The sequence below is a fragment of the Chiroxiphia lanceolata genome, chromosome 11, assembly GCF_009829145.1.
Source record: "Chiroxiphia lanceolata isolate bChiLan1 chromosome 11, bChiLan1.pri, whole genome shotgun sequence".
Classification (NCBI taxonomy): domain Eukaryota; kingdom Metazoa; phylum Chordata; class Aves; order Passeriformes; family Pipridae; genus Chiroxiphia; species Chiroxiphia lanceolata.
The window spans coordinates 9,198,019-9,216,731 of record NC_045647.1 but is presented as its reverse complement, the minus strand read 5'-3'; the positions used below and the strand labels follow the sequence as shown (position 1 = coordinate 9,216,731).

At 49.7% G+C, this 18,713-nt stretch overlaps 1 protein-coding gene and 1 long non-coding RNA gene across 3 annotated transcripts; one reads left to right on the top strand and one right to left on the bottom strand.

Moving 5' to 3' along the window:
- Positions 1-2,646: 2,646 nt before the first annotated feature.
- FAM3D (FAM3 metabolism regulating signaling molecule D) lies at positions 2,647-8,377 on the bottom strand. 2 transcript variants are annotated; one of them, XM_032699501.1, is made up of 10 exons: positions 8,338-8,377; positions 7,515-7,641; positions 6,664-6,771; positions 6,323-6,343; positions 5,563-5,686; positions 5,258-5,316; positions 4,836-4,886; positions 3,447-3,531; positions 3,191-3,317; positions 2,647-2,982 (listed from the first exon to the last, which is right to left on the bottom strand). In XM_032699501.1, the coding sequence occupies exons 2-10, from the start codon at positions 7,525-7,527 to the stop codon at positions 2,893-2,895; spliced, it is 678 nt and encodes a 225-aa protein (XP_032555392.1). In that variant the 5' UTR covers positions 7,528-7,641; positions 8,338-8,377; the 3' UTR covers positions 2,647-2,892. The 2 variants fall into 2 exon arrangements, with proteins under 2 accessions (XP_032555392.1, XP_032555393.1); XM_032699502.1 differs by lacking the exons at positions 6,323-6,343; positions 6,664-6,771; positions 7,515-7,641; positions 8,338-8,377 and adding an exon at positions 5,808-5,843.
- On the top strand, positions 7,416-17,190 carry LOC116792515. Its single transcript, XR_004359159.1, has 3 exons — positions 7,416-7,495; positions 14,152-14,252; positions 16,952-17,190. It is a non-coding gene; the product is annotated as an uncharacterized LOC116792515 (long non-coding RNA).
- The last annotated feature ends 1,523 nt before the right edge of the window (positions 17,191-18,713 follow it).

The window sequence follows — 18,713 nt, the reverse complement described above, 5'->3', positions numbered from 1 at the left end:
GATGCCCGGTTTCTAAGCCGGGATCCGTATTTTGAGAGGCTGTGGAAGATTACAGTAATTGCACTTGACAGGGCAAGATGTCACAGGATGCGGATTCGCCCAGCTGCGGGCCCGACACCCGCAGGTCCTTGCCTGTGGCATCTTTCCTCGATGCTCCTTTGGCGCTTTGCTGAAATAAACACCAAAAAATAAAGGAGGATTATCCCTCTGCTATGTGTCTGCATCCTGGCTCTTGGCTCCTGTTGCAGCACTGGATTTTGCAAACTTTGCTCCTGCAAACACCCCAGGCTGCCTCTTTGCTGCTGCAGCGTTGGAGCCTACTGTGACCTCAGGTGAGCCAGATTACCTGAAGCTGCATTCTGGGAGGCTGGACAGATCAGGCTTGTGTTTGGTGAGGACTCCAGGGGATGTGGCACAGTGAAAAACAGCCAGGTGGGTGCCTGTCCCCTTAGTAATACAGCTTTCAATATGCCAAGACACTGGAAAACCTCATTTGAGGATTGCTGTCCCTGCAGCCATCGTCCTTTTCAAATCTTCTAAAAAATATAGCAAGTTCAATTTGACTCCTGAATCCATATTTGTACTCTGCCTCCCAGTTTCTGGATATTTGAGAAGCAGTGATTTATTTATCAGGACATGGAGACTTTGGCAGGAATGGCTCTTCAAAACGTTGGCTGCTAATGAAGACCCCTGCAAAGGAGTTTTACTTTTAGCTTTCTCTATTTCTTGCAAATAGTGATGTACCTTAGTAACTGCTCCATGATGGATTCAGAGCTAGTTTTAACTGCCTGTAGTGTGCCAAAACATAAATTTCCTTTATTTTGGCTCTAAACCAGATTTCTAATGTGCATTGCAAAGGGGTAGGAAGAGTTTCCTGCAGCTGAAAGAGGCTGGTTGTTTTCAGGGCTGTAGTTGACGCTGTGCTCTGGTTTACCCCATGCAGCCACCTTTACAGCTCTTGGTCTGTTTTGAGTTTGGTTTATGAGTGAATCTAGATCCTTTGAGGGGGCTTAAAATAGTTGGCATATTTATGCTGGCAGCGCTGCGGGGCTGTGTGATGTGAGGGCTGTTGTGTCTGCTGCCTTGTGTTATTTCTCACTGCTGCTACGGGTAGGGATGATTCAACGCTTGGGATTAACCACTGTTGTTGCAGCAGATTTAGGGATCGATTTATGGCAGAGGCTTCCCTCTGTGCCATCAGGTGTGTGTTAAGAGCGTGGGAGGATAAGCTGGGATAAAGTACTATACCTCTTGGGGGATTCCTCTGATGGTTGTTTTGGGGTTTTATTTCAGTTTTACCTTTGGAAGTTCTTACAGGTGTTAGACAATTTGTTTGGGGATTTTTCCTTGCTTAGGGAAAACCGGTTGATTGGTGGCATTGGGTTTTGGATCCAGGGTTTCATCCCTCAGGTGACCAACACAGGACAGGCTGTGTCCTCTCCTGGCCTTATCCTGCCAATGCTCCTCATTTCTGTTGCTCTGGGGTGACCTGAGGGCTCGGATGACTCTGTGAACTGGCTGTCAGGAGCTGTGCTGAGGCTGTTAGTGGCAGAGAAGGCCATGCAGGACAGTCTGTTACCCCCGGAGCTCCAAGTGCTCCAGCAGAAATGCTCCACCGTCACGTTATGCAAAACTCCTGGTCTGCTTCAAAGAATGGGGAAAAACCAGATACAATCATCGGAAATGAAAGTCTGTACATGATGCAAATTCATCCCTGTTGGTGATGACAGATAAGCCCGTCTGTCACCGGCACAGCTCCTCTTATCTTAGCAGTGCTGGTGCTCAGGGAGGGTTTGGGAACAGACTGTGCTTGGGTGATGCATCTGGACTTGAGTGAGGGCAGATGCTCCCCCAGGTTCTGCTCAGAGCTGGGCAGCAGCCTAGGAACCACTCTAGGAGGAGGACTGTGTGGCTTTTCCAGCCTGCCTTTGGGCAGGGATCTTTCCCCCTCCTGGTAGTGTTGGCTGGCCTCAGGTTGGGGTGCAGTTCCTGGAGCAAAGCAGGTGTGTGGGTGCCTGCAGGGAGGTGCCAGCCTGGGTGCATTATATCCTCCAGAGTGATGTTGGCTCCGGCTCTCCCGGTAAAAGGCTCCCACCTATTGGTTACGCTGCACAACTTCAGCTACCCAAGACACCTGCACGTTCATCCATCCGTCTCTCTCTGAGGCCAAAGTCAGGTCGGCACATCCCTGGCCTTATCCTGATGGGGATGTGTCACAGAGGATTTAGCTTGGACTTAACCCAGGAAAGATGCAACCAGGTGGGGAAATTGCTTTGGTCTGCAAATATTTACCTACATTGCTGCATGCCATCCCTGTGGACTTCTGGCCTTATTGTGGCTGTAGGAGACTGTGGGGCATTGGCAAGAGCTCCAGGGGAAAACCACCAAGGTCTGAGCTTGGGATGACTTTACCCTGTGCCATGTGGGGAGGGGGAGCACCCATGTGCAGGGCTGTGGAGTGGGTGATGGTGATGCTTGACTGGTGGCAGAGGACCTGGCATGCTGTGCCTGTGGGGGAAAGTGTGGATTACGCTTGAAAATGGAAATGAGAAGGTAGTGTTTTATAATTAGAAATCTCATTTCAGAAATTTAAAAGACATTCTACAAAGTTTTTAGTTTAAAGACAGAAAAATAAAATACCCCAAATTGACCCATAGAGGAGGACAGCTTGGCTGAAACTTGGCCAGGTGTTTGCTCAGGCTCTCCAAGCACTTGTGCAGCTCTTCTCCAAACCCTGCACACTTCCTGCTGTGAAACAGACGGTTCCTGGGAGCAGGCAGCAGCTGCTGGGCTGTGTGACCGGGAAGCGGAGAGGCTGGGATCCCCACGATGGAGCTGGTGTACCTGTGTGACTGGTGGAGGCTGCCCTGTGTGGCAGGCTAGACCTTGATGCTAATCCATCTTCCTGGGGGCACAGCCCTCCATCTCCAGCAGCTCAGGCCAGCCCTCATATTTATTTGTCTCCTTATCATTTTTGATGTGCTGCAAGAAAAAAGAGAGAGAGAAAACGAATGAGGAGGTTGGTGGCGTAGTGCAAGTTTGCAACATGGCAGAAGTTGCAGCTTGGTTTGTCGTGGAGGATAATGCCACTGGCCCTTGTCTTCTGCAGACGGGTAGGTGAGATATAGCTTGGGAGGTGCTATGAAGAGGATGGAGCCTCCAGAGTTGCTGTCAGGGGAGGACCACATACCTTTTCAAAGGGGGTCTTGTTCATCAGCCCTTTTGCTCCCAAGAAGACCCAGTTGTCTCGGAAGCCCAGCTCACTCACGTGGCTGCTGCCCAGCTCCATGAAACGCGCCCGCACATTGTCATTCATCCTGAAAGAGGGTAAGAGGGTGGCAGCGTGCTGCCAGGTGGGTGTCCCCTCCTGTCCCTCTCTGCTGCCGGCAGCTCCCGCAGCTGAAGGTTTTTGGGGAGCCCAGTGTTGCTGCCATGGGCAAACTCACTTTGTGGCAGGATCATCGTAGCTTGCCGTCAGCACGAGGGTGCCGCGCTTGATCCCTTGGAGGAAGGTTTCCAGCTTTTTAATGTCTGAGAGAGAAGAGCATTAGGGAGAGAAAAAGGGATTTAGCAGGGACTGCTGTGTGGTAGCTGGAGGAGCCTCCCCTAGGTCAGTGGGAAATGCTGGTGCTAGCCAGGATTTGGAGCCATGGACTTGGGGAAGGGTGGGCTCCCAGATGCTGCATTCCGCATCCTACGTTCCCCTTGGGCTTTCCTGCAGTGCCCAGGACTGATGTCCTCCTCTCAGTACAACTGCAGGGGGGAAATTGCTTCTAAACTTTGCTCACTAACTGTGAAATCTAGTTATGTGAATTTACTTCCTGACACAAGAAATGAACCTGCCCAGGCACAGAGCTGCCTGCCCTGCAATCATGGCTGTATTGAGGGAATTATTCCTCATCCTGCATCTGTGGGATGCTTGAATCCAATGCCCCATCTAGTGGCACAGGAGCCGACTGCCTTCTCGTTCCCAGTACCTCTTCTACGGAGCATCTTGCTCATGAACTCAGCTGGAAATATCATTATATTGGCGAATCTCCTTAAAAATCCAGAGTTATCAAGAATAAGTGGCAAAACCAAGGAGCATAGAGGGGGACTGATCTCTAGAGAAGGCTTGAACAGAAAAGGGAAAATCAAAAGGATTACAAGGGTGATTTTAACATGTGGTTTTTGATGAGTCCTGCCAAAACTGCAGAGCGATTTGGTAACAGCTTGGCAACAGTGGTGGGATTTTCATCATCCAGCATGTCAGTGTCAGCCAGGTGCTGCCCTGGCTCAGGGCATCTATTTGCTGCTAGGAATACTGTCTGAAGCCAGCAGGCACAGGTCTTTGCTGCCACGAGGCTCTACTCTGTGTTCCCAGCCTTGCTGGGCCCGGGGGCCGTGTCTCACTGCCATGCCCTGAGCTCCCTCATTTAGCCTTCCATGAAAGGCAGGGAAACAAACTGCTGCTCAGCCACCACCAGCATTCAAAAACCAAATTGCAAGTTGCAAAATATCAGGATTGATGTAACTACCTGATCTGAGAAAGTACCTTTCTCAAATCTCAAGTGCCCTGGTCTATTCAGGTTAGTGAAATTATGTTTTCCAGGCTACTGGGTGCACGTAAAAGGAGTGAGAAGCCTATCTTGGATGTGGATGCATTGTGAGGACTCCAGGCTTGATGGCCTCAGGGAAAGCTGGGCTTTTACCACCCAGGCTGGCAATTCTGGTCAAAGTCCACTCAAATTTATGGTTAAATACATGACAGAGGAGCAGCTGAAGTAGCCAGCAGCCAGCAGTGTTGGTGTGAGCCCTGGCTGGGAACCACTAAGCAGCAGAGTGATGGTGCTCACCTCCAGAGTACATGTCGAATGAGTCAGTTTTCAGGAGCTTCCCAGTTGTTCCTGAAAGGTTAAAATTGAAAACAGAGCACAGTGAGTTTGCACTGGAGTGGCTCTAGGCTTTGCCTGGCCATGGGCCTGGGGTTCCTGTTCCAAATGCTTTGCTCTTTCCTCAGTGTGTCATATCTTCTGTGTTGCTTGGAGGAGCTTGTGGAACTGTCATGCGTGTGGAACTGACCCAGGTGGGTTTGTTCCCTTCTCACTGGCAGTGCTTGCAACTGTAACTGTGGCTGTGTGCCCCATGCAGCAACAGGTGGGCATGCTTTTGGCTCAGCCACAGTGCCTGGGATGGGGTCCCTGATGGCCTGTTCTCTCCTGGGGGAGGAAGGAAACCTGGCTGTGGGGAGAAAGGGGTCAGTGCCCACTCGACTCACCATTCACCAGTGCAATATTCAGGCCTCTGCCAATGTTGTTTTTGACGCTGCTCATGAGGCTGGAAAGGAAAGCAGAGAGCACAGTGAGTACAGGGATGCCCTGGAGATGCTGGTGCCAGTGAAACTGTGATGGGGCAAAGAAGCTGGAGACAGCAAAATACTCCAGAAGTGGTAGCAAAGAAATCTATTTACAGAATTTTTTTTTAACCATAAATACACTGTGACAGCCATTGATGTGCTTGGCAGAGGCCAAACTGAAGGCCAGGCCAGCCACGGCTGCTCTGTTCCTGCCATGTGCTACTTACACCAAGTCTTCAAAGCAGATGGAGGGTCCCACCACGTTTGCAGCACCACTGATGATCTTGAAGGCAAAATAATTCTGAGGGCAGCTCTTCTGGTTCCCACACTTGTGCCGGGGCAGCTTCTCACCTGCAAGGGAGGAGCGGAGCTGCAAGCCATGGCATTGGCCACACAGGGGGACACAGGCCATGCCCCTGAGTGGCTGAGCAGGGCTGGAACTGGGGATAGTGTCCCACTAAGGGGGTAACACCTGGACCAGCTTCTTGCATGAAGGAGGCTTGTCCTGGGGCTGGGACCAGCTTCGTGTTTGAGGTTTACGGTGCTGAGGCCTGGGGTGGGAGGTCTGAGTTGGTGCTGCCAGGTGCTGCTCTGGGTGTGAGAAGCGGGATGGCACAGCTGCTGCCATAGGGGTCAGAGGGCTGTGTGCCAGGAACATTTGGAGCTGGCATCCAAGGCCAGACCCCCAGGGCTTTTCTGCCCAGAGTTTTCCCATTCTTTGCCAAGGCAGGGACCCACCTGGCAGGACCCATGACCTTCCTTCTGTGCCCTGGGGGTGTTTCTACTGGGGGCAGGGCGATTGCATGAAGGTTTGTGTGCTTGTAGAGCCTGCCAAAACCCCACTGCTGTGTGCAATAGCAAATCCTCCTGTGCTTGGGAGGGTGGGATTTTTGCCTTGGCTCTAAGAGCAGCTATTGCGTATCCACCATCACCCTCAACCCTGGAGCGGAGCTGTGGGACAGAGATGAAGTCGAGAGCAGTACTCACTGCTGGGCTTGTTCCTGGCACCTGTGGGTATCAAGCAGGAGAGTTAGACACCCCAGAGAGCAACTGGCTCTTCCCCAAGCCTGGAGCAGCTGTTCAGGCACCAGCTCCTCAAAACTGGTTCCTGTGGCTGCAGGCATCCCTGGACCCATGCTGCCCCAGTGCAGCTTCCCACTATGCTGTCCCCTCCCTGCCCTTGTGGTCAGAGCTAGTGGTTATAGCCTTGGCCAGAGATTGCAAGTGCAAATATTTGTGGCAACTGTATCCAGCTCTGGGGGTTGGCTTGCAATGGAACCTCCCACACCCTCCCTCTGAATCTGGCTGGAGCCCCGTTGGTGCCTCACCGAGCCAGCTCCGCAGGCTGATGGTTTTCCAGCTGTGGTGGAAGTACGTCTGCATGATGAACCATGTGCCCAGCAGTGTGATGAGCAGCACCACGCACCGGATCACACCTGCAAGTTGCGGGAGAGGAGCCAGGCGAGATCAGCAGCTGCAGCTGGGCCAGAGACCGGGGCATCCCTCTGATTTCTTGGGGACTAGTTTGTCTGTCCCAAGGTTACCAGGCTCAGGGTGACAGCCAGTGCTTACATGGTGTGGGAAGGCAGCTAACACTCCTTCACCATCTAAATGGATTCTGATCTCTTAATTAATATCTCTGGAGTATGTGGTGATGCTCAGATAGGCACTACCATTCTACTGGGAGGCACTATTCATATTTCTCTCTACATTAAAGTAAATCTGATAATTACTCAGAGAGCTATGTAAATCCAAATATTTCTTATGTTCCCAGTGCTGGGAAGACTGCTATCCCCCAATTAGTCACTTGCTACAGCTGAGCAGCTGCTGATACAAATGTGATTGGCATTTGGCTTTAAAACAGCGCTCATCAGAGCAAAACGTTCCAGTCCTGCATGGAAAGAGAGTAGAAAAATGTACTTTTATTGCAGCTGAATAGCTCTTATGGAACCAGGAGTGTCTCAATAGCCATCTCTTCCCAGACACAGAAGGTTTCACTGGGAAAAATACAACAGGCTGAAATCTACACAAATCTTGTAAAAACCTGTTCTTACACAGAGGCCTTTTCCCATGTGCCTGGCAGGGAAAGGTCAGGGCTTGGAAGGCATCATGTAAATGAGAAGGAGGCATAAGGAGCTGTAGAAGAATGGACAGAGAAAAGTAAATATGTCTCCCTCACCTGATATCCGCATGGTGTTGGGGAGGAAGAGCACAGCTGAGGGGGTGGTCAATAGTCACAGGTCACCCTGAAGAAAATAAGGCAATGCCATAAAGAGTACCTGTAACCCAGCAAAGCCAGGCAGATTCTGGATGAAAAGATAATAGCTATGTTTAGTCATATTTGTAATATCTAAGGCATCATCAAAGATGTACAAATTCCTATCAGGCACATGTGCTTGGTCCCACCCTGATAAGTCCTGGCTCTGTATGCTGGAGCAGGCTGCACTGATAGAGCTCGATCCCTCTGAAGTCTCAGAACCCTTCCCTGTGTCTGTCTACTGCCCCCTGTGCTCCTGTTTCATGTTGTATTCTTGGTAATGGATCAGGTTTTTTCTGTTCTGCTGATGAGGTGGGTATTTTCAGTCACAGCTTTGCTGCATTTCCTTCTGGGATGATGCAAAGTAGGTTTTAAATATTAGGAGCTGCAAAATGCTGTCCGAGGACAAGCTGTGATCTGGCCTTACCCAGTTAGGGGAACCTCTGGGAATGAGCTTGTCCTCCTTCAGATCCAAAGGAGAAAGGAAGAAGGGCAGCACCACTGTGCTGGGCAGAGCAGGCAGCTTCGCAGACACCCAGCTTAAAACCAGAAATATTCCCACTTGGCCAAATCTTGGAGCGACTTCACCCACAGGGATGGGATGTGGTTGTAATTTGGAGCATGAACTATTTCCTACCCAAGCGAGTCCATCTGCTGCCCTTTCTCCCCCTGCCACCCTGACCGATGGGACAGGCACCCGCCACCCCATGCACTGGGCTCCCAGGGGCTAGGGACCCACTCCTACCTTTGAAATTCCAGGCTGCAGTCTGGTGAACGTCTGTAGTGGAAACGACCCTGGACTCCTAAGGCAAATTGTCAATTGTGAGATGGATGCTAACGCTCCTGGTTAATGAGCCTGATGTTAACTGAACAGCCCTATAAGTGCTGTTTGACAGAAAATTTGTAAAAGGGCCGTGCTGAGAGTTGCTTTTCCTGTTTGATGGGTAAATAAGGAGCAATGGGTTTTAGCAGGGCTGGGTTGAATGTTGATTTCAGGCTGCTGCGTCATGAGGAAGCAGAGAAGAGCTTTGCCTCCTGCCCAGACCTGCTCTGGGTCCCCTCCCAGGGCTTCCCGTATTACTGACCGTGGCTGTGGTGCGTGTTCTGCCTTGAGCCCTGGGTGGGATGGACCTGCATCCCCCCTCAGTGCCCTGATATGATGCTCCCCTTGGTTTTGCCTACACCCAGGGGCAGGTTGCAGCATCATTGTCTGGGGCTTTTAGGCAGCCCCCAGTGATGTTTCAGGTGTCTGGAGCCCGGCACTGCTCCCCCATGAGACCCCTCCACTGTGCCCGTGTCTGCTGGGACACTGCAGCAAGGAGGATATGCTGGAGCTGCTCCAGCAGGGAATTGTCAGCTTCCCGTGGGAGACTGGCCTGTCTGTGTTTTAAAGGAGGCTTTGGAAGGTATTTCTGTACCCTAGGGTATCATGACAGTGTGTTTTTGATAGTGTATCAGTTGAGCTCACAGCTTCCCAGCAGCATCGCCCTTCTCTGCCCAGCAGCTATTCCTCCCAGAGGAAGGGGCCTGTGAGCAGGAATCTGTCCCTGTGGGAGGTGTCAGGGGGGTCCGTGATTTCCACAGCCCTTCCCCACACCACCTTGTCCTGGTCCATCCCAGCCCCCAGCTGAAACAGATTTTAAAACTTGTGTTGGAGCTGGGATTAACAGGCCCATTTCACTGAGCTGGTAGAAGAGCCACAGACCTGAAAAAGGATGGTTTAAAGGTTTTAGAGGACGAATGCTGCCTGTGGCTGGATCTGGAGGGGCAGTACCAGGCTCTTCTCTTTTGCTCCTTTCAGCATGAAGTTCTGCTTGTTAAACACAGGGACCCTATCCCAGTCCTGGCTCCCCCATGCCAGTGCCTGATCTAGTGATGGGGTCAGAAAATGGGGGCAGTCCTCAGAATCTCACTTGGCAAGACACAAGAACTTCAAAATTGGTATTGGTTTGCTTCTGGAGCTTGTTGACTTCCCCTCAAGTGCCATGAGCAGAGCCTGGAGCTGGTGAGGATTCAGACCTGGACTGTGATTTGGACACAGTGAGTGGAGCAAAACTCCACTGGGTTTGCAAAACCCTCCCTGTTTGGTCCCCACCTCTACAGTGACTATTGGCCTCACAGGGGCCCATTGCATAGTTCTCTCCTTTACCAAATTTGTGGTTTTTCTATGCACATACCGATTTCACTCCAGAGGAAGAGAAATGAAAAAATAAACCAATAAATGCCAGTGCTTTAGGGAAGTGATGTATTTATTTAGGCTGTTTATCTTCACCTTAATCCCAGATAAAATTTATTGGGTGAAGTCCTTAGGCGATGAAAATCCTGGAACCTGATTGCATTACAAGAAAGTAACCATGTCCTGTTATTTATATTACATTATTTTATAATTGTTTGCACTGAATATTTTTTTTTCTTGCTAGCGTTGTGCCAGAATAAAAGGCACCTGTACTCTGACATCTGCCAGACACCTGCTGGCAGGCGAGGGAGAAAGGAAGGAACTGTGTCAGGTGTTAAACAGAGTTATTTGTCTAATAAACCTGAAATTATTTGCTTAAAAAGCATTCCAGGAACAAAAAAGTTCTTGGACAAATATTGCTAAAGAGGTTCATGGTTTTGTAAGGCAAAGGCTGCACCCAAGCCTGCTCTGGACGGAAGTGCCGCTTAGCAGAGCTGAGTTAATTGCTGTGAAGAAGAAACCAAGTTTGGTTTTCCAGGATTCAGCAGGTGAATGTTCTGTTGCCTTTCAGCACTTCAGGAAAACTTTGCTTTGCTTCCCCACAAACTCCTGCCTTTTTTTTCTATTTTTTTTTCTGCTTTTGAGCCCTACATGTCCCTCTGTTTCCCAGCAGGTCCCTGACTGTGAACATGAGCATTTTGGTGTGGGGTGGGGCTGGGGCTCCAAAGAGGGTGACTGCCCACACCCATTGAGTCATCCCCCCAGCAGTCAGGTTTTCCTGCAAAATTGAATGCAGGGGTGCAGAGGAGGGACTGGTGTTGGGTGGGTGCACATCCACCCCGTGTTCAGGGTTTATCCCACCACAGGAGAACGGAGGATGCTACAGTGCCATTTTCAGTCTCAAAAGGAGTCAATCTGACTGAGTTTTGCCAGCTTACTCAACTGGAGGGGGCTGTTTGCCAGAGGGCTTATAAATTCCTCTGCTCATAAAAATGCTTGGCCAGCTGCTGGATCCACCAAATGGCTGGAGAGGACATCTTATGCCAAAACTGCCCCCAGTACAATCCGGGGTTGTTGACCAATGTTTGCTGCTTTCTACCAGGAAGCACTTGCCACCTCATGTCCTCCTTCCCTTCCATCTAGTCTGGTTTCTCAAAACTCCAGATGATGCCATCAGTTTTTTAAAGAAAGTGTTTCCCTCCCTATTGGTGCTGTGTGGGCAGCAAGACTGGGTCTCTTTCAGCAGTGCAAGAAAAAAACACATGATAACCTGAGCAGCAGCCTGATCTTGGACAAACCACACACTCTGCACAGTGAACATCCTGCAAATTCATCCATAAGCATGACGGATAAAGGGCTTTGACCTGGACCCCACATCACACAGCTGATTCCACCACATCACAGATCCCTGTTAACACAGGCAGTTCATTAGTTCTGACCATGAAACCAGCACAGTTGCATCTCATGGAAGGAATGCCAGTGCACGGGGCTTCTCCTTCACCTCCTGTCTACAGGAAGGAGGAACAACCAAAACCTTACCCACACAACCTTCTAACCTGCCAGCAAGTAAAAAGGAATGCACTCTTTCAGTCATGCTCTAGAAACCACATTTCCCCAGTCAGAGATGGGACAAGTTTACGTACCTTTCAGTGTCCCAGCTGTGCTGTCCCTCTCTGCAGGCTGTGTGGGTGCTGGGGTGTCCCAGGGAGCTGGGGCACCATGTGCTGGGCAGTGTGGCAGTGCAGCTGCCAAGTCTGCCCAGCCCTCTGTGACTCATGGTACCTCCCTGAGCCTTATCTCACCGCCCAGTGTGGGGCTGAGCACCCGGCGTGTCAGCCCACAGGGCGCAGTGACCGGCAGTGGTTGAGAGCAGCTGTTCCATGGGAGGGAGGAAACAGTAATTCCTGTGGCCATGACCTCATGTGTTTCTTTTGGAGGTTTTCTCTACTTTGGCACTCACTTTTTTGGCACATCAGAAGAGAAAAACCTCTCTGAGGGCAGTCACCAGCCTGACTCTCTGCTCTTGCACCAAACCAGCACATTGGGCAGCGTGGCTGATGGAGGGTTCTGCAATGGGAGCGGGTGGGCAGGAAGCCAGGCCTGGTGTTCCCCAATCTGGAGTAAAGCCAGAATAACCTGATCTGGCAGGATTTCCCCCTGGCTGTGCTGCACGTGTTCGGGCTGCCCCTGAGCGCTGCTTCGCTGCCTCTCATTTGCAGGAGGCTGGAGGTTCCTTTTTCAAGTAAGCATTTATTTATTCAGCAACAGGCCTGAACTCTGAAGGAGTCCTGAGTTAACTACAGATATAGATTTAGGCTGTTTTCTTTTTAATCATTTATTGTTGTTATTATTATGGTTCTGAAGGAAGAAATCACTCCTTGGAGACTCCAGCCCTGCAGTTAGCACTAGAGGCCCTATGTATTTTCAAAAGCTGAACCTCATTTACCTACCAGCAAGAACAAAAGTGGTCCCATTCCTTCTTTCCTTTTTCTTTTCCATTCCCATCACTTAGAAGAACCAAATGGCTTCTCTTGGAGCTTTTAAAGCAATTTTCATTCCAGAACCAGTGGAGGAAATGCAGGGCTGGCAGCAGCAGCACTGCCTTTGGACTGCAGCTTGCAGAGGGCTGGAGCAGAACCCCTGAGGGACCAGTGCCTCTCCCTGGTAATTAGTTTAATACCTGAGGATGATCTCTGCATAAAGCTGTGCACTGAGCTTTTCTTTGCTTCCCTCCATCTCTGGTCCCCAGAGCTGGGCAAGGGGTGCAGGGGGTGCTGAACACCAGGGGAAATCAAAGACCCCTAAACCAAACCCTTCCAGACAGGGAGAAGAAAAGCAAACACATGCTTGGGCTCTGCGCTGGGATAATTATTGCCCTCAGAAGGAAATTTTAGCTGCAGTGAGAGTCTAAGCTTAAACAGTACAGTCTAAATCAAAAACCTTCTCTCTCTCCAGGGAAATATCCTTCCCATTAGTTTGTTTAGCTGCTGGCAATAACCGGCTCAGCTCAATAACCAAGTGCCCCAAGCCCTGGCGTGCCACAGCATGTGTCCCTGCTCCATCCACTCACTTCCCACCCATCCAGGAGCTGGCCCATGGCATGGGGACTGTAGTGCCCTGGGGGAGGTCAGTTACGTGATGAATTTCTCCTCCTGCTTCAAGGCACCTGAGGCCTCCGAGTCCTCTATGGAGATGGAGGCATTGCTGCTGCTTGCAGAGGAAATGAGCAAAAACCATCAGCAGGGCCAGGAGCCTTGTCATCACAACAAAGAAATCTTGCTTGAAATGCCTCTGCTCTCTGGAACTGCGCATTTCATCCAAGATGTTTCTCTGAAACCACAGGAAAGGATGGGGAGCTGTGCACTTTCCTCATGGGATGTGGCTATGGCACAGCCCAAGTGCTGGTGCTGGCATGGAGAGAGCCCTTTCGTCCCGTTCCTGCATCCTGTGATAGCCCGGGTTTTGCCCATCCAATGTGGCACACAGCAGAAGGGGGCTTTTAAATGGGGGCTTTTTTAATGCCACCTAGCTTTAGTGAATGTGTCAAGTGCTGGGAACAGGACATCAGCTTCATCTCAACACAGCAAACAATTAACTGGTGCAGTGCAATGGAATCACATCAGACTCATCCTCAGGCTCCTCCCAGGGGTTCTGTGTGATGCAGAGAAAGAGAAATTAAGAAAAAATAATAGACGTGATGTCAAAAAGGTGCCAAGGTGGGGAATGAGTAGTCTGTGGTGCAAAGTCACTGCACTGCGATGAGCACCCTGGTAGAATTGGTAGGAGTGGACTGGTACGCAAGGAGCTGCTCTCCTCATCCTCCTCATCCTCCCTCCATGTGTCAGTGCTGGGTGTGTGGCCCCTCAGCTGATGGTGGGAAGCCTTGGGGCACTGGTGGCTCCTGCCAAATAGCCCCAGTAGCTGCAGGACTGTCCCTCCCAGGACATGAAAGCTCAGCATCAGGAGGTTTCCCCAAAGATTCCTTGCCTATGGGGCTCTGCAGTGCCCAGGGACACACTGCTTTTCAGGGATGTGCTCTCTGGGATGAAGTCATGACAAATTCTCTTAGGAAAGGTTTGGCCACTGCCACTTTGCAAACTTTGTCCTGACAAGCACTGTGGGTGTATGGATTCTGATTGCTCCTGCTGAGCTAAGCCCCGTACTGCAGATGTTAAGTGTAGCACCTTCTAACAACCTGTAACTTCTGGGTTTATGTAGTGTTAAACATCATCTACACTTCCTGCACAACATGTGCCAGAGGTGGGTGAGGGCGAGGGTTGTCTCTGCAGCCCACACCTTCCACCTGTGCTGCTGTGGGGGGTTATTCACCCACCAATAAACCATCCTGTTCCTGTACTCACCTCTCGTCTCCCACTTTTGCAGAGGTCAATAACCAGCACTATTTCATTGCCTGAAGAGTGAATCATGTCAGCAAACTGCCGGGAAACACATCCCATAGGTTTCCGGAGTGACTGAGCATCCGGGTGAGATGCGGTAGGGTTACCCTGTGCCAGATGAGAACTGTGTGAGGACAAAGTTTGATAGGAGGGTTGTTATAACAATATTGGGCAAGAAGGTGAAGACGGAGTTTCACCAGCGGAGACAGGACGTGTTTGGCTGGGCAGGGGCTGGTGCGCGGTGCGTGTCCCCGGCAGCGCGGCGGTGCCGGCTATCGGGGGTGCTGTTGCGTAGCGCATCCTGCGCCCGGCCGAGCCCGGCGCACAGCCCACCGCCGGCTTTGCTGCCAGGAGAGAAAAATAAATAAGGGAAATCATAACCGCTTTTACTATTAAAAGAGAAATTAGCTCGGGCAGTGCTAAGCCCCCGGTCTGCGGGCCCAGCGCAGCCAATCTGCTTTTATTGTTTTGCAGGACTCCTCTGCAACTGAACGATGACAAATACCAGGAATTAGCACAGTGTAATTACTCCGTATTAGCTGAATTCACAGTATAGAGACAGATCATAAACAGCCATTGATTATTCCTAATTTCACATTTTTACCATTCTGAATTGAAGCAATTATGCCTGTCCGAGGGAATTAGCTTCCCTTTCAACCCCGCAGATTCGCAGTCACTGCCCTTCCTTTAAGAGACTTTTTCACTGCTGAAAAAAAAGAGAACATTTAGCACAAATCCCTCCCTACTTCTACAACAAAATGCCTTCCCCACCCTTCCCCCTATAGTCCCCAGATCCCTCCGGCTTTCCAGTCCAAAGGTTGCTCCTTTTGCTGCCAGCTGCCTCAAGACACAGGTGGGTGCTTGGTGCTCATTCCACCCTGCGTTGTTGCAGAGGCCATTGGCAGTCCTGGCTCTTGGTGTGGGTGTTGCTTGTGCGAAGGGGCATAGGCAGCACCAAGGCTCACAGTCCGTCTCCTCTTGCTGGTTCGTCCATGCAAGCAGCGCTCATGTTTAGGCATCATCTCTTTTTTGAAACATGGTTGCAGGCCAGGACATGATTTCCAAGAGCTAATTTGCGCTTCCAGGGAAATCGTGTTAGGGAGCCTTTGCCTCCAGCTGGGTAATGCCTGTGCCCTCCCCAGACAAGATCTGTGAGAGAGGCGGGTAAACTTCAGCATCTTCTTGTTACAGACTCCAAGCAGTATTAAAAAATGAATGTAGATATAAATTATTAATATTTGCATGGGAAATGTCTAACCCTATTAGTATCATATCATTAAATTTGTTTCTTATGCACAGGCAGTGATTTCATTACAAAGGGTAGCAGAGCGTAATGCCAGCTCTGCAACTCTGATTCGGTCAATTAATGATGAGAGGGGAAAGATCCCGTTGTTTACTTATGTCAGGGCCTTTGGGACTTTTCCTTTTGCTTTGCCCCTGGTATATACTGAAGGGTGATGGGTGACTGCCACCAGCCACATGATGCACTCAGAGATGAGCTGGAGCGTTAAGCTGGAGCTGAGGGGGCTCAGCTTGGGGAAAAGGAGACTCAGGGGGAATGTTATTGCTCTCTACAACTATCTGAAAGGAGATTGTAGCCAGGTAGGGATCAGTCTCTTCTCCCAAGCAACAGGACAACAGGAAATGGCCTCAAGCTGCACTAGGGGAGTTTTAGTTTGGATATTAGAAACAATTGCTTCACCAAAAGGGTTGTCAAGCCCTGGAACAGGCTGCCCAGGGAAGTGGTTTAGTCATCATCCCTGGAGGGATTTAAAAGATGTGTAGATGTGGCTCTTGGGGACATGGTTTAGTGGTGGACTGGGCAGAGCTAGGGGAACAGTTGGACACAATGATCTAAGACTTTTTTTCCAGTTTAAACAACACTATGATTACAAGATTCTATAAAGGGATGAGGGTCTGAAAAGCCTCTAGTCCAAAGCACTTCCAACTGCTGGTATGGGACAGGGAGTTATTTATTCCAGGTAGTGACTGTGGCCATCGAGCAGCAGCAGCAGTTTTTTATTGCATCCATTCCTAGGACACTGAAGAAAGATTATGTATGCTTGCATCATGCCAGCTTTTTATTAGATTGCAGGCAGGGGTTAAACTGATCCTTGTCAGCACAAATATAATGCCCTGGGTGATGGGAGCAGCATAAATTGAGGACAAGAGGTGGCCGCTTTTACTGCTGCTCTCAAGAATGCTCTGCTGTTTTACTGCATCGTTCACTCTTTAATTGGGACATTTCCCTCTGGCCAGGGGATGTCTTTCCTTTTTTGCCAATGAGGTGAAATAAATAAATGGGCTGAGACACAGACTCTGAGGGGAGGTGAAGTGCAGAGGGCAGTTGAGTGACAGTAGCAGAGCCCTTTGAATCTCCCCAGTTTGCCACAGTGGCATCTATTTTGGTAAATCTTCCCAAACCTGGGGACACAGGTGCTGTTCCATGGTAGGGAGGGGTCCACAGTGGTACAAGTCACACAGGTGGTCTATCTGTTTTTCACCTCCATTTTTTCCAGAGTACTCACATCAGGAAGTGTACTCAGGTCCTAAGTGTGGGTCAGCAGGGTGGCAGGAAATCACTAATAACACCAAGGGTGGGGGTTGGATCCCTCAATGGGCCATTCACTCAGGAGCTGGGCTTGACAATCCTTGTCGGTCCCTTCCAACTCAGAATATTCTGTGAAACCTGTGAAAATACACTGTAGTTATTGTCAGAGGTACCTTTTCTGATTTGGTGGATGATGTAGTGGGAAGCCCTCAGAGGTGATCCATTGTCCTCGCAGGGAATCCTCTTTTGGTAAGAGCATTGATCCTCCTGAGTTTTGGGCAAGCAGCCCATGCTGGTCTGAACACCCTCTGTAGCTACAAAGGTATGTAAGGTTACAGTTTCCAGCTATGACACTGTTAAAAAGACATGTACACACATCTTGCAGAAAACCAGAAAAGTCTTTGAGCTGCAGCTTCCAGGTACAGGTCCAGCTCCTCAGCACCATGGTGAAATGACACCTTGCTCAGGTGAGTACAGAAGTGTGGGTAAGCAGGTGAACCACCCAGTAGGTAGCTTGGAGCAATATAACAGCCCTCTTGCCATTGGGAGCCATGGCACAGGCTTTGGATTTGCAGCCAGAGCCAAATTGCATTGACTCTGGTCTCTGTGAATCTGGTTAATGTGGCTGCCAATCTGGGGCATGTGCAGCCCCCCAAACCCTTCATGCCATGGGGGTCTGGCACATGGACACCCCGGCTTGGGGCTGCAGTGCAGCTGGGGGGTAAATAAGGTCCTCATTCAGCGGTCCTGTTATTTTTATTTACCCACAGTAGTAGATTAATTGGATGTCTTCCACCCCCACTCCCTACCCTCCCTGTGCTGGCAGCAGAGGAAATTCTGCCTTTGTGCTGCTAATGGACCTCACTGATCCAGTAAACATTACAGTGCAGACAAAATGTCTCTTTAAGAGTGCAATAGAAATTCAAACTCTCCACCGAGAACAAAGCCAGTGGGACTTTTTGCATCTCCTGTTTTTATTGTATTCTGTAACATTTGTAAAGTAGATCACTTTTATCGAGGGAGTCTATCTTCTCTCCCAAGCTGTAATTCCTAGACTTCTTATAGAAGATTTCTGCTCACAAAGGAAATAAAAGATAGAAATATGATGCTCTCTGACATTTGAACACACTACTGAGAATCTGAATTAAAAGGAACAGACTCAGAAAGTATCATTTATACAGCAATCAACTTTAAAAAGTCACCATCTGCTAAGAGTTACCACCCAGTGTAGCTGTGTCTTTATTGCTAGACAGAGAATAGGAAATAACTCAGGGAACTCTCCTGCACCTGCTGGGTTTTTCCCGGCTCCGCGCACACACTGAACCGCGGTGGCCAGTGTGCCGTGGGGTGCTTATTGCAACTCTCCTTTTACTCCAGCTCACTACAGAAAATAAATCTGAATACAGGTGCCATTAGGAGGAATGATTTGGGGTTGTTCAAGTTATAGCTCAGTGACAGATTTTCAGAAAGTCTAAAGGGCAAAAGAAATGACCAGACCTGGACCGAAGGAACTGGCTGGGGTTTATATTTAGAAATATGATTTTTTTTTCTTACTTTCTGCTCACCTCCTTACTGTCCCCCTACCCCAATGACATTTCCTGGCTTCTCAGAGCCCTTTCTAGTTTTGTCTTCCTATTTCAATGCAATCGATCATGATATTACCAAATTCTTTGCCCTGTGAAACCTGACTAGTGCTCTCCTTGCCATTTTTTGCCTCGTTTTGGTCTTCCACTGCTTATTGTCTCCTAGAAAGGTTGTGAACTTTTTGATACAAAAATTTCCCATCAAATTTTATGTCTTCCACCAAGACCACTCTGTGTTCAGGTGATTCTTAGCACAATTTAGTCCCCCGTGTCACTCAGCTCAGTGTCACTCTCTCTGTCCTGGCAATCATGATGGTTTCCATCTGACCTCTGCATGGACAAGATTCAATTATGCCAACACAGTTTTGAGTCTTTGGTCTCTTGGAATGAACTGGGAACTGAGTTACATTCACG